At 44.3% G+C, this 13858-nt stretch overlaps 1 protein-coding gene across 4 annotated transcripts in view; it reads right to left on the bottom strand.

Moving 5' to 3' along the window:
• The window catches only part of USP24 (ubiquitin specific peptidase 24), a 2082369-nt gene that overhangs the window by 1881978 nt on the left and 186533 nt on the right, over positions 1-13858 (bottom strand). For all 4 annotated transcript variants that reach the window (XM_085602520.1, XM_085602518.1, XM_085602517.1 and 1 more), the window contains exons 8-9: positions 9493-9558; positions 4095-4169 (exon numbers count right to left, since the gene is read on the bottom strand). In XM_085602520.1, the coding sequence (XP_085458646.1) occupies positions 4095-4169; positions 9493-9558 (141 nt within the window). The remainder of the gene's footprint in view (positions 1-4094; positions 4170-9492; positions 9559-13858) is intronic.

The raw sequence follows: 13858 nt of genomic DNA, 5'->3' as shown, positions 1-13858 counted from the left end.
GTTGGAGTAATGTTTCTAATGTGTCGTAGTGTGCTCGATCGTAGCGGGCGAGGAGCGCCTGAGTATTGGCAATACGCCATATGTTAGCTGCTTGGGCCGCAACCCGTTTGCCGGAGGTCTCTAGCACCTTGGACTCTTTGTCCGGGGGAGGAGCATCCCCTGTCGTTTGCGAGTGTGCCCGTTTGCGAGCATTCGCAACTACTATGGAATCCAGAGGTAACTGCCCTCTAATGTAGGTAGGGTCCCCAGGCGCCGACCTGTATTTCTTGTCGATCCTGGGGTTTATTACTCTTGCCCTGGTGGGTTCTTTGAAGATGTCCTTTGCTGGTTTGAGGACACCTTTCAACATGGGTAGAGTTTTTATATTCCTTTCTGAGGATGCGAAAGTATCCATGAGAAAGTCGTCCTCGACGGTGTCCGAGTGGAGTTGCACACCATGATTGGCCGCAGCACGTTCAATGAGGGCGTTGAATGCGGCAGTGTCCTCTGTGGGAGATGTTTTCGCTCCATATAGTTGCGGGTCCTGTGTATCCATAGGTGCACCCGGGTCTACAGGGTCATCCCAAGCTTGGTCAGGGTCCTGTTGGCCTTCAGGGTCCATCTCTCCGGGGTAGGGGACGTGGTCACTTATGTAGTCCTCCAAAACGTCTGTTTCGGAGTGTGTGGGAGAGAAGGACTGTGGATCTTGGTAAGAGGAATGGAGAGGTTCGTAAAGAACTGGTTCCGAAGCCACTGGCAGCTTTTTCTTAAGCGGGATCCGGTAGGAGTCCAAAGCTGGCTCGGTGGTTATTCTCCTCTTGTGGAGCATCATTCTGCCGGTGTCGGCGTCGATGATGTGTGATGGTGACGTCTCTGCAGGAGAGCGTTCGGCAGGCGTGATCGTGGTGTGGGTAACACGTGTTCTGATTTGGAACAGTTTTGGGGCCGTGGACGGCGGTAGGCCAAAAGTGATGATGGCCGGTGCCGGAGAGGCTGTTGGAGCTTTGATCGGCTCGGAGCCTGACGTGTCCTGGAGGACTGCCTTGTGTTTGATGCGTTGCAAGGACGCAGCAATTGGCCGTACCTGGAGCGCCATCGGTTCTTTGGCGCCGACCGGTTCTGTAGAGGCGGGCGTGGACTTCTTCGGCGCCACTGGGTCATCGAGTCGAGGAGCGGTAGTAGCCGTCGACGCCGTCGATGATTGTGCCTTTGGTGGTGCTATCGAAGCGGTGTGAGACGCAGCAGCCAGTTTGACCTTTGTGGCCGGAGCCGATTGTTTCGGTGCCGGGAGCCGAGTAGGTTTGGCGGCACCGAAGGTCTTTTTCCGTGTGTCGGCGCAGACGTCGGCTGCTGCAAGCTCGGCACCGAAGTCTCGTTTGGTGCGGTCGGTGCCAACGTGTTTGGCTGGCGTCGAAGGTGTGGTGGGCTTCGATCCGACCAGCGTCACTTTTGGTTTCGGTTTTTGATGAACCAATACAGCTTTCGGTTTCGAAGAAGGGAAACCAGCCGTTTTGGGTAGTAATGGCTGCCGCTGAATGTCCGAGGCCAGGCCAGAGGGCGGGGCCGAAGAACTGCGGGATAGGTCTTGGGTAAGGCCCGAAGACGATCCCTCGACCCGAGCCATAGACTGGCTATCCTCAGTCTGTACGGGTAGGCCTTGCTCGTCACCGGAGCTACTCTCTTCGGCCCCTAAGGCCTCATCGTAGTCTCCTACCTCGGTGTCGGCTTCATCTCTGTGAAAGAGTCGTTCTTCGATGTCTTCCGATCCGGAGTTGTGTTCGGAAGCGGGGCTGGAGGGTAGGTTCTCCACGTCTTCGACATCTTCGTCCTCGGCGCTGAAGATGTTGGTCGGGGCCGGTGCCGCTTGCTGCGCTTCGAGTCTCGCTGCTCGTCGATTCCGGAGAGTCTTCTTGGATCGGAATCGGGCACAGTCCATACATGTGGACTCGTTGTGATCCGGTGAAAGGCATTTGTTGCACACCGGGTGGACGTCGACATGGGGATATTTCGCATTGCATACAGGACACCGCTTGAATGGTGTCCTCGATTCCATCGTCGGTGTCGGGTCGATGGTCGGGTAAGATGCGAAAAAGTTGTTCTTGAAGTTAGTAAACTAACAAAGATACTATCGATACCGATCGGGAACAGTACCGACGCGAACTAAAGGCCTTTTGGCCTGGAAAAAGTTTTTCCTAACTTGAGTCAAGATAAGCACATCCGAACCCAATGGCGGAAAAAAACAATCTGAGGATGGAGAGGATGCCCATGCGCACTGTAGTCCAGGGGAGGAGTCACCTATCCCAGGATACTTCGAAGACTCTTCCAGGACAACAACGTGCAAACATCCGGACCCAACACTAGGCGGCGATCTATGCACAGATATGAATTCAGCAGCCCACATGCCTCGAACACCATGGTACCATAAAGTACATGCAGACATCATTTTGTACTGCTCTGAACCACACCAGCTGCCAGACTGGACTTACAACCCAGATTAGCAAACAAATTTGAAGGAACAGTAAAAATGTCTTAGTTCATTGCATAAGACAACCCAATACACAAGGCAGGGTAACTGTTGGTGTAATATTTTAATGTACAGATCAACAGTTTAAATACAATAGAACAAGGGAGAGAGACCTAGGAAAGGGAAATGTAATGTTATACACTCTGTATTCCCACCAACTGTATCTCCTACCTGCTGTATATTTTTTTAAAGAGATGTGAGAGATACCTGCTGACTATTGTCTTATTTTTTGCTTTACTTTTGTTTCAAATAAAAAATGAAAACAGTTAAAAAAAATAAAAATAAAATAGAACAGGCCAAATGACCTAGAAACATAATTTCCAACAGGGACCAAAGCAGAATGATCAAGTGTGAAGTCATGTCTGAATCAAACATTTACTTAAAAACTCCAGCATTTATTTGCTGTACTGATTTTTATGAATGAGGATTTATTTTCTCTTGTTCAGTCACGGCTACACTCAATGTGATCTGTGAAGCATTACTGTAATTATTAGAGAGACCGTTCTGATTGAGTGGCTTTTTTATTGATCTGATTCAATCTGTCAAACATAACTTTTTTTGTAGATACATTTTTCTAAAGTAACCAAATAATGCAAGAATTACAGGAAAAGACAACTTTGTAGAGGACCATCCATCTCATGTTAGATGTCTAGGTGCATTTCTTGGAATACAAATGGTTGACGTTCACATGCCTCAATGGCCTCACATTGTGGCCTTTCAGTATTTATCTGTAAGAAAAGACCACACACGTTATTGGTGCCTACCAAGTGTTCTCAGTTAATTGACTTTGCCTCCCGTAACAAATTAGTTCAGCAAGCATGGGAACATAGGCTGAATAATATACGTACTCACATAGCTCCTGAAACTATGAAAGTGAGGGCCATTTCTCTCTCTGACTTATCACAGCCATATTACAGGTTGGCTAAGTAATTTCTGCAAAGCTACTTCTATTTCAAATAACCACTTGGAGCAACTGCAGTCTTTCACTGTATTGAATGGGTTATGTATGTGCCTCATCCCACTGCTACCTCTATTCTTCCGCAATTCACTTCAATCTGGTAATTAATGCCCGGCATTGTAAGGCAAGTTTTTTTTCCAGTTCGGCCCATGCCTTGTTACTGGTAGCACTGTAGGGCTATTAGGGATTATATTCACCACCAACATTATAGTCTGAGGGGTGTAGGCATATTGCCTCTTACATATGTGGGTCCTGGGTACCATTCCCTTCATGCCTGCACAAAGTTAATCTCTTGCTTGTTTTTTTGTAGAGCAGAGGAAGGTCCCAGTAAAAAAGTACTTTCCTACGGAGCAGCAACCCCAATGAACAGAAGGTCACAAATGAGCTGCTGTTCAGTATTAGTTATATATATTTATTCTGCCTCATCTGAAATTTAATTAAATGTCATGGCGACCTGCAAATTTAAATGGCTACATGTCTGTGTCAGGAATTTACTCCAGACAGATCTGCCAATTAGAGCTGCCATGTATATAGTGCTCCTCTAAACTTACTTTCCATCTGTGAAGCATATGACCTGATAAGCCAAAAATATGATTATGACAAAGTTCTAAATGCCACTGCAAAATAAATTACCTTGTCTTTAAGATCTTTCTCTTCAACATTCTGCACGTATTTAATCATTTTATGAATGACTGGATCCAGCATTGGCTGTAAAAGAGAGAATTACTTACTGAATCTGATAAACGTGGATAAAATGTACATAAAATTATATGCCTGTCTCAAATATTTCCAAAACAGAAACCGCACTTAAGTTTCACACAACGCCCTCTCAAAAGGAAGACAATGCTACAACGTTCTTGAAACCTTTTAGGAAGAAATTAGGGTTAGACAGTTAATTTGAAAAGTCATACAATGGCTGTGGCTATGTAGAAATGTGTCATCAAGCATTCTCAGTAGAAGGTACTCAAGAGTCTTAAAGACTGCTAAAATTACATTGATGCCCTTGTGTGGTAAATCTACGATAATGTGCTTGGCGTAAACTGTAAGAAATAAACAATTGCATAAAAGCTTGGCCAACATAACGTCACATCATTAAGCCTTAATAAAAGTAGAATGTATGTAAAATAAAACTCATGTCTGAAGCAGATGTTTACTTGTAACAACAATTTCACTAGTCAAATTGATTTCTTTTTAGATTTTCTTAGGTACTTGCATGTGAAAGATACCTTGACATCCCAGATTATATAAAATGAAGCAGACCCTATTTATTTCAGGTCCTTTCAGCAAAAAAGCACTGCTAGGCCTGAAAAAATAAACTTGGGGAGCTTCTATTTTAGTATTAGCACTTTGGTAGAAAGGAATTATCCTACAGAGCTCACCTAGTCTCCAAAAATTAGAAAATATGGCAAAGGTTTCTTCATTCAAAAAAGTTCTATTAAAATCTTTGAAACTAGAATTTCAGTAAATAACAGAACTAAACTCTTTCTGCTTCTGAAATAATTTGTTGGGAACGAAAACAACGATATACTGTAGGGATAGATTCTGCCTAAGGTGCTTAAGCTACAATGAAAAAATGGTATCGCTATATAGATGACGTCTTTATGATCTGGACCAGGACCCGGTCAAGCCTGGCCACATTCTATGAATGGTTAAACTTGGAGGGGTAAATCCCTGTGCGTGCCCAAGATAATCCTCTACCATAGAAAGCATGAAGAATGCTTGGGATTTCCTCAAATTTAATGATATGGGCTTGCCGCTCAATTACAAACTTTGTTGGATCTTACCACGCCTAAATGTTCTAAACTTTGGGCAAACTTAGAATGCACATCTTCATCTAAAACAATCCACAGAGTCAACTGGAATCCACTTAGATTACATTAAACCACTGTAACATTGTTATTCAAAGGGGTGGCGTTTCCATGCATCTATCCCCAATTTAACCCTAATAGAATAACCCAGAGTTGCTTCCTGGAACTATTGACAGGGATGTTATTAACTAGTTCAAATACAATCACAATAGCCGACTTGGTCAAAAAAGGTAAATCCGTTACGCTTGAGTCATGCTAATGATAGATGTGAGAAAGTGGCTCTGTATATACTGTTCCCAAATAGGTACAGTGTGTACAGAGTCCACAGTCCCCAGAGGTTTGGCAGAGGTTAAAGTTAGATATAACCTTACTCTCTGAAGTGGTAGCTTGGTAGAGCAGTAAGGCAGTATCAGAGGACAGTGTAAAGCATTTGTTGTACACACTCAGTCAGCAAATGGTCTCACACACTCAAGAGCTGAACTCTAGGCCAATGGTTTATATAAAAAATATGTGGTTGTTTTATTTTGGAACCAACAATAGGTATCAAAATATACTTTCTTAGAATGAGATGCTTTAGTTAAATACTTTGCAATAGGCAATTGACTTTTGCAGATAATAGTTACAGTTTTGTTGCAATAGGCAACACAATTTCAAACAAAATAATACATTGAGCTCAATGGGAATTTTAAGTTATTTGCAATTAATTACTTTCAGGATTACTTTTCTAACTCCAGAACTGGATCCTAGATTCAGTCCTGGGACAGTTCTTGGAAACAAGTAAATTAGTTTTAGTTACTGTTGTGATTTTTAAGCAATATTTTGCTATTTTAAAAGTTGACACTTAAAAACTTTTGCTAATCAAATTACCAATGTTATCCTATGGAAGGAAATTCACTTAGCAGGTACGTGGGGTTATGGTTACTTTTTCTAGATCAGTGTTGGATTCTAGATCCAGCACTAGTGTACCACCTGTAAGCAGTTGAGAAACTGCGTTTAAGTTACACAGGCGATTTTTAAGGAATATTTATAAGTTTGCAAAATCGACACTTAGAAGAAATTTCACAGAAAAACAGTCAATGGTTTCCTATGGGAGAAAATTCAAGTTGCGGGTAAAGTATGTTCGTTACTTTTGTAATCCAGTGCTGGGCTCCTAGGCTCAGTACTGGCGCATCTATCTAAAACAGTTAAGTAATTACGTTTTTACAGTTGGTACGATTTTTAAAGAATATTTGTAGTTTGCAAAACTCGACACTTAGAAGAAATTTCACAGAAAAACAGTCAATGGTTTCCTATGGGAGAAAATTGAGTTAGTGGTAAGTACGGTTGTAAGTACTTTTCAGGGTCAGTGCTGGGCACCAAGATCTAGCACTGGGATCTCTCCTAATAGCAGGTGAGTATTTCCGTTTTCGTTACTCGGTTGATTTTAGGTGAATATTTTAAAGTTTAGAAACTACACACTTAGAAGAAATTTCAGAAGAAGCCAGTCAATGTTACCCTATGGAAGAAAAGTGAGTTATCGGCTGGCAGAGTTAAGGTTCTGGGGACAGACTCAGGGGTCTCCCAGGGTCAGGTAAGTACAGTTGTTACACCCTCAGCGGCACGGGGGCAGCCGGGTGCAGAGTGAGTTAGGCCCAATGTTATCCTATGGGAGGCAGGGGGGCCTTGGTTGGTGGTTGCTGACTAGCAGGCCGCGCGGCTGTGGGAGCTGAGCTCCTGGTCACTTGCTTAGGTCAAATGGGGAAGTAGGTAGGAGTAGAAGTTGCACTACCAGGGCCACTCGGGCGGCTGGATGCAGGGTGCTTTTGAGCCTTCGGGCGCTCAATGGATTTCAATGGGAATGCTCAAGGACGGACAAAGGCTGCAAGCTCGGGGACGAAGATTCTTCAGGTGCCACCACCACTTTGAGAGGTAAGTTGGGTAGTTGGAGGATAGGTAGGTACCCCGGAGTCGGGCACAGGGGGCCGCAGGGCGCCGGGTGCAGGGGTGCCTTTTGATGTCGGGAAATCTTACCCTCTGTTGATCGCGGTTGGGGGGGTCCCTGGTTCTGAGGCTGCAGGCGTCGTCAGGAGCGTCGAGGTGGGTCCTTGGGTGCCGGATTCGGGGTCACAGTCACCGGGGCGACGGCCTCGGGGTCTTTGTCCACTCCGGCACAGGCCAGGCTTGGAGGGTGCAGAGTGTGCAGGGTTCGTGGTTCCGGGCTGATACCAGGGGTTAGAAACTTGCGTTGAGCAGAGCCACTGCTAATGGGAGTCCCAGGTGCTCAGACTCACAAGGTAGCCAGGTCCTCCGGGGTTTGTGAGGTTGCTGGCCGCAGGAGGTGCCGGGATGTAGCAAGAGCAGGTTCGAAGGTCGACAGGCCAGTAGGGCTGGGGCCAAAGCAGTTGGTGTCTTCTTAGCAGCTGCACGACAGGTCTTCTTTCTTCTTGTTCTTCTTTGCTAGTTTAGAATCTGGAATCTGAGGTGCCCCTAAATACTAAATTTAGGGGTGTTACAAGTAGGTAAAGGGCAGGGACCACTGGGTCCCTGTCCTGGGGTGGGTACACCCCCTATCCTGCCACTCTCCTGTGGGAGGGGGGCAGTGGCCTAGTCCTGATTGGGTAGGGCTCCCCATCTTCAAGATGGCGAGAGTCTGGAGATGTGCTTCACCTCGCCTCCCCCACCTGAGGGGTGGGGTTGGCAGGTCAGGCACATCCCCCGTCCTTACTTGGAGTTTCCGGCCAGTCTTCCCGCCAGAGTGGGGGTCAATCTTAAATCGGTGGGGGCCAGTTGCTGAGTACAGCAAGTGGCCTGGAGAAGCTCACAAAGGCGGCATGCCTCTGAAGCTCCCCCCTGCCCATCCTGGGGGAGGAGATCTAGCACCTCGGCCAGGATGTGCATTGTTGTAGGCCCAGGAGAGCGGGGGGCTCTCCACCCAGGGGTCCAGCAACATGTCTGCTGTGTGGCAACCTAGGCAGCCTCTCAGACAAGGCGTGGATTGTAGGTTAGGTTTCAGGGGGTATCTCTAAGATGTTCTCTGTAGTGCTTTGTACATTAAATACCACACTGGCATCAATGCGGGTTTAATGTGCTGAGAAGTTTGATGCCAAACTTATCAGTCTTCAGTGTTGCCATTATGGTGCTGTGGAGTTCGTGTTTGACAAGCTCCCAGCACCATATACTCTTAAATGGCAGAACTGCACTTACAGTGCCCAGGAATGGACCTGGGTACTGTAGGGGCACAGGGCTCATGCTCCTGTGCCCACACAACTGGCATAGGTCACCCAGTTAGAGGGGTGGCTGACGTATGGCAGTGTAGGTTGTGGGCATGGTACACAGGGATGTGTGCCATGCCGACTTTGTTTTGTCTTGTACCCAGACACTCAGCCTGCAAGGGCAGTGTGTGTGTGTGTTAGGGTACAGGGCCTCTAAGGGTGGCTCAAATAGTGCTGCAGCCCTTAGAGGCCTTCCCTGGTCACAAAGCCCTAGGTACCTAAGGTACCATTTACCAGGGGCTGACATGTGGCCAGGGTTTACCAATTTGGGTTTTAGGTAAGGAACATAGGCCCTGGGCACCTGAGGGGCAGGAGTCCAGGGCACAGTCAAAGTACATTCAGCAATTCAGCAAAACGTGGGGGCATACCATGCAAGAAAGATGGCACTTTCTCACAATAGACAAAAATAGAATATATCTTTGGTTACACACAACTTTTACATGGGATCAATTCAAACCTCAGGGCAGCAGCCACACAAGATTTTAAACCTACAGAAGCTATACTAGCGGAACAAGTCAATTTTTAGCGGGTCCCGAAATCTCAACCTAACTGACATATGCCATTAAATGGAAAGAGGAATTAGACGGCAAAATAGATTAAACCTCTTGGTTACACATTTGGAGCTAGAAGCCTCATGCTCTTTCATTTGCACCCAATACAAGGAACCTGTATAAATGCTATAGGAAATTAGGTTATTAGTCGAGACTGGTGAGAGCCCCACTGAAGTAATCAACACAATCTTTTCAGGGCGAACCAGAAAAGTCATTAAGTAAACCTGTGCTTACTGCTCTGGTAATTTGACACAAGAAAAACTATCACAACAGATCGTTTGAGGTCTTGCACAGATCTACAGCATATACTCACACTTTCCATTGCCCTCATGCAAATATAAAATGGGTGTTAAGGTAAATCATACCATAGAATAACTTGACTGACTCCTTTTAAACACAATAGTAAACAATTTATATTTACCTGTATGGTTGAAGAGTTCAGATATTCAGCACACACTCCCAAAGGCTGAACTAATGCAGACACAGCCTGTAAAATAAAGATCAGATTGCGGAGTTATATTCTTGTATTTTATAAATGGTACAGAAACAAATAGAAGCTTAAATCTTACTGTGGTAAACATACCCCACATATCCTGTCCTAGCATTTGTTAAACAATAATTTGTAAACTTTAAACACATATGTTATTTTAGACACTAAAGGAAGTGACAAATTAAAGAAGTCACATGAAAGGCCTTATTTACTTTGTTGAGATAGTAAACTAGTTACAAAACTATTGCTATCAATACTATGGCATACCTTAAAATATATTAAATAAATGTTAATACAATTGGCTGATCATTAAATAATTGGCAGCACTAAAAGGCAATTTCATTTCAACTATTCACTTACAAGTACACATGGGGAAAAAACAAGCGGCACCCATAAACAAGCATTGAAAATGCAATAGGTCTCACCTTTGATTAAGTTAAAGCCATTTGCTTTGCTAATGGTATTGTATAGCAAAGCTAATGGCTTTAACTAAATGAAAGGTGAAACCTATTGCGTTTTTAATGCTTGTCCTTCACTGGAAACCCAACTCTGACGTGCTTGTCTCTGGTCCTTGGTGGCATAATAAATGCCCCTCTTGCTAGACCCTGGTGCCCCCCTAAAATCTATTCAGTGGGGCAGGGGCGCTCCCCACTTTGAATACCTCTCATGTAAACTCCTCCAAATAGAGTCAGTGTGACTATTCTGACCCTGAAATAACCATTAATGCTGAAGAAAGCATCAATCTTGTAGGGCGAGACGCTGCTTACTACTGCCAAGTGTTGAGTGATTTGAAAACGGCGCTGGTGTTTTCTTCACCTGCACACAAAAGGAAACACGCTTCTGCTGCCCACCTTCGTACCGCCCAAACGTGGCTATTTATTGTGTCAGCAGCTTCTCAATATGAAAAAAGCACAAAAGAGCCCAAGCCGTGGGACGTTGGAGCAGGGCGTGTGAACCCAGAGACATTATCTCTAAGTGAATCACAAGCGGTGTCTCTCGTGACCTGGCACCGGAATCTGATTAATATAGACTATCTGCCCTGCCGGGCGGTGGGGGTCTCTCTGCTGGGTGTGCCTGGGCTAGTGAAACTCTCAGAAGCGCTAGCAACGTTTCAAATGTGCCTGAAAGTGCCCAAAAGGGCGTGGAGGAGCATGTGAACCCGTGACAGATGTCCCTTCAAGAAATTAGGTTAGGTGTAACATCATGTGACGAAGTTGTTCGTTTATACAGCGAGCCGTTACATTACAATGCTTTATATAATATATTCCGGAGTAAGCCGGATCCTCTGTTTTCGTTGCTAGACATGTAGTAATATAATTGTAGACCTGTAGAAAGTTATTTTACAACTCATCTGTGCAAAACCAGTGCAAATCACTTTGCACTGTTTTGTAGATTGTGGAAGAAGAAACAGAGCAAACTGCCGGGGTATTAAAGGGGGATAAATCCGAAGCATTTTGATGTTTATGGAATGAACACAGCACAGTGCCTACACGCAACCGCTTGGATCGGGTTGCCCGAGTTCCATTCTCTTGTTGGCGAGTTCACGCAATTGTTCTCTACCACCCCGTGACACTTAAAAACAAGCAGCAATCTTTTGTCTTTATGGGGCCATGTGTTTCTAATTAGAAACACATGGCCACATAGAGATAAGAAAGTGCTTTGCGACAGCAGCAAAGCAGGCGACCCAGTCCGACTCGGAGGCGAAAGGGCATCAACCAAAAACCCTCATTTCCAATGGCAGGCCACCGTTTAGCATAAACTGTGTCGCCAGCCAATGAAAATGAGGGGCGGGACTTCAAGTCCCCTTCTCAAATCTACTCTCCCACAAAATCTCCTCGCCCAGCGGGCAGCTCTTTGCGCTGCAATGCCACGCGAGACCTAAAACCATAAAATGTTATGTAGGTGACATGCGCCTGAACATAGCACTGCTTTGCGAAGAGGTTCCGGAGTGAACAGCTCCTATCTGAAATATTCCAGGTTAAAGAATGTGCCCAATTGTGTCACTGTCAAAAATGAGCATGTAAGAGATTGAGGTCCGGGGCAGCTGAATGCAATCCTGGACATGTAAGCTGTTTGCCCTTGCCATACGTGCAATTAATATATCCACCCTCACTCCCACAAGAAAAAATACATACATCGGGCATTTGTATACCCAGGTTCAAAAACCGACGCCATTTTATGGCAATTTCTCAGTTCTTGAATCACAATGCAATTGGAGAGCAGCAGCTGCTTACAGGCACTGGTAAAGGAAAACTATTAATCGTTTGTTACCTGTGTTCTTAGACTTACTTCAGGGGTATCGCCGATGAAATCATTAGCAGAAGATAGTTCCGCTCACATGCAAAATTCTGGAGCTGTTACATTAATCTGAATATGTTTCATTTTTTTGTTAGAAAAGCCAACTTACCAATTAAACGTGTAAATCATTTTGGCAGCCTATTTGAATTCTATACTGGCCACATTAGCTTGTCAATAAAATGAAAACCCACCATTTTAAAATTCAAAAAGTCACCAGGGAAACTAGTTCACAGGAAAAACCTCTTTCACAAGCCTTTATTTTAAAGGAATATGAAGGGAGAAATGGGGCAACGTGTCCAAAGAAACTTCAGCTATGTAAGGATGGAAAATTGACATTACACCTTTATGGCATCACATCCCATCAAGCCTTAGCAGTGACAGCTGCTACAGTCATTTGTAGCAGAGACACAAGTTACTATACAGGAGTCATCCAATGTCCTATTCTATCCATTGGGGGAGCAAGGATAATTGCTTATGATTTCAGTGGAGATTCCCTTGAGGGATAACTAGTATTAAAAGCTAATGTCAGGGTACCTGCCATTAAAACATTTATGGAAGGCCTCAAAAGAATAATTCCTCCCAGGGTACCACCCTCACCAGTGTGGAATCTAAACATCGTCCTCACAAGACTAATGGGTCCTCCATTCAAACCTCTGCATAATACGCTATTCGTTTTTCAAGAGATCTTGCTTGAGAATCATTAACACTGAATAGCACTGGAAAGACTAAATGTTCTTTATTTAAAGAGATGGAGATAACTAAGAGTTGGGAGGACAACTTTTTGATGTTGATTTTCCTCCTGCTTGCTTTCTTTATGAATGTTCTCATTAGTTCTTCTTCTTCATCATATACCTCCATGTCAAGATCAAAACGGTGGAGGGGAGAACACCCCCTTTAAATCATACTTAACGTCTGCAAAGGTGATTTAGTCCCCCAGGACATTGCATAGCTAAGATTGGAAATTTCTTCACTAGGCGAATGGTATAGGCAAGGGCTATCTGATAGATTTAGTGATAATAGGTGGTACAGATACATTTGCTTAGGGTGATTCTTCACCTATTTATGTAATTGGAAGGGATGACACTACTTGAGATTAGCAAATTGTTCTTGGGGAAATAAATAATTATATTAAGAGGAAGAAGAAGATTATGATGATCAAGTGCTTCAATTAGTTGGCTGAAGGGATTGCCTGGACTTTGCAGTAGACTCCACTGTGAACGTGATGGATGTGGCTACGCAGGCACTGTGTTAAGTGAGCCATGGATGTAATTGCCAAACAATAATTGTGTCTTGTCAGGTGCTACAGGTGACTTAGATGGACTTAGAAGAGCTGTAAAAAAATCAGAAGCCCATGAAAAGACAATGGATTGTCAACAAGCACTTACCAGGCCAAAGAGATTGAATAGCCCATCTCAGGACAGCACCTTTCTTATTTGTAGCTCCCTTGTTTCCAATCTTCAGATACATTGCTAATTAATTTGAGAAGTATAGTTACTATGCTTTAGGTCTCGCAACCTAATGATGCAAATACTTTACTGGAAGAGTAGCCATGCTCATTTTAGAAAAAAAGTAATGTGTCCATGACTTTGTTTTTTTCCGAAAGCAAGGTGATCTTAATACAATCAAATGTCAAGTAATGAATAATGCCCATGTTAACTTATGCTCTTATTTGCCAATTTTGACTAATCAGACATTTCTCAGAACCAGAGCGTTCTTATATCCTCCTCTGGACTCCTCCTTTGGACACTAGTGCACATGGGCATTCACTCCATCTTCAGATTGTTTTTTGCCAAGAAGGGAAATGATGGAGTTTTGTAAGAAACAGAAATAGATGCCCATGTATGTTGTATCTAATTAAGATAATACTGGAACAGGTAAAGGTAGCCGGGTAGGTGTATGTGCGTGAATCTGCAGCTCTACATGCAAAGAACAGATGCATACTGGTAAGTAGCATTTTCCGTTCATGGCATATGAGCTGCAGATCACACACTGCATAGAT

Source organism: Triturus cristatus, chromosome 4_2 (assembly GCF_964204655.1).
Source record: "Triturus cristatus chromosome 4_2, aTriCri1.1, whole genome shotgun sequence".
Classification (NCBI taxonomy): Eukaryota; Metazoa; Chordata; class Amphibia; order Caudata; family Salamandridae; genus Triturus; species Triturus cristatus.
This window is presented reverse-complemented; position numbering and strand designations above follow the sequence as displayed.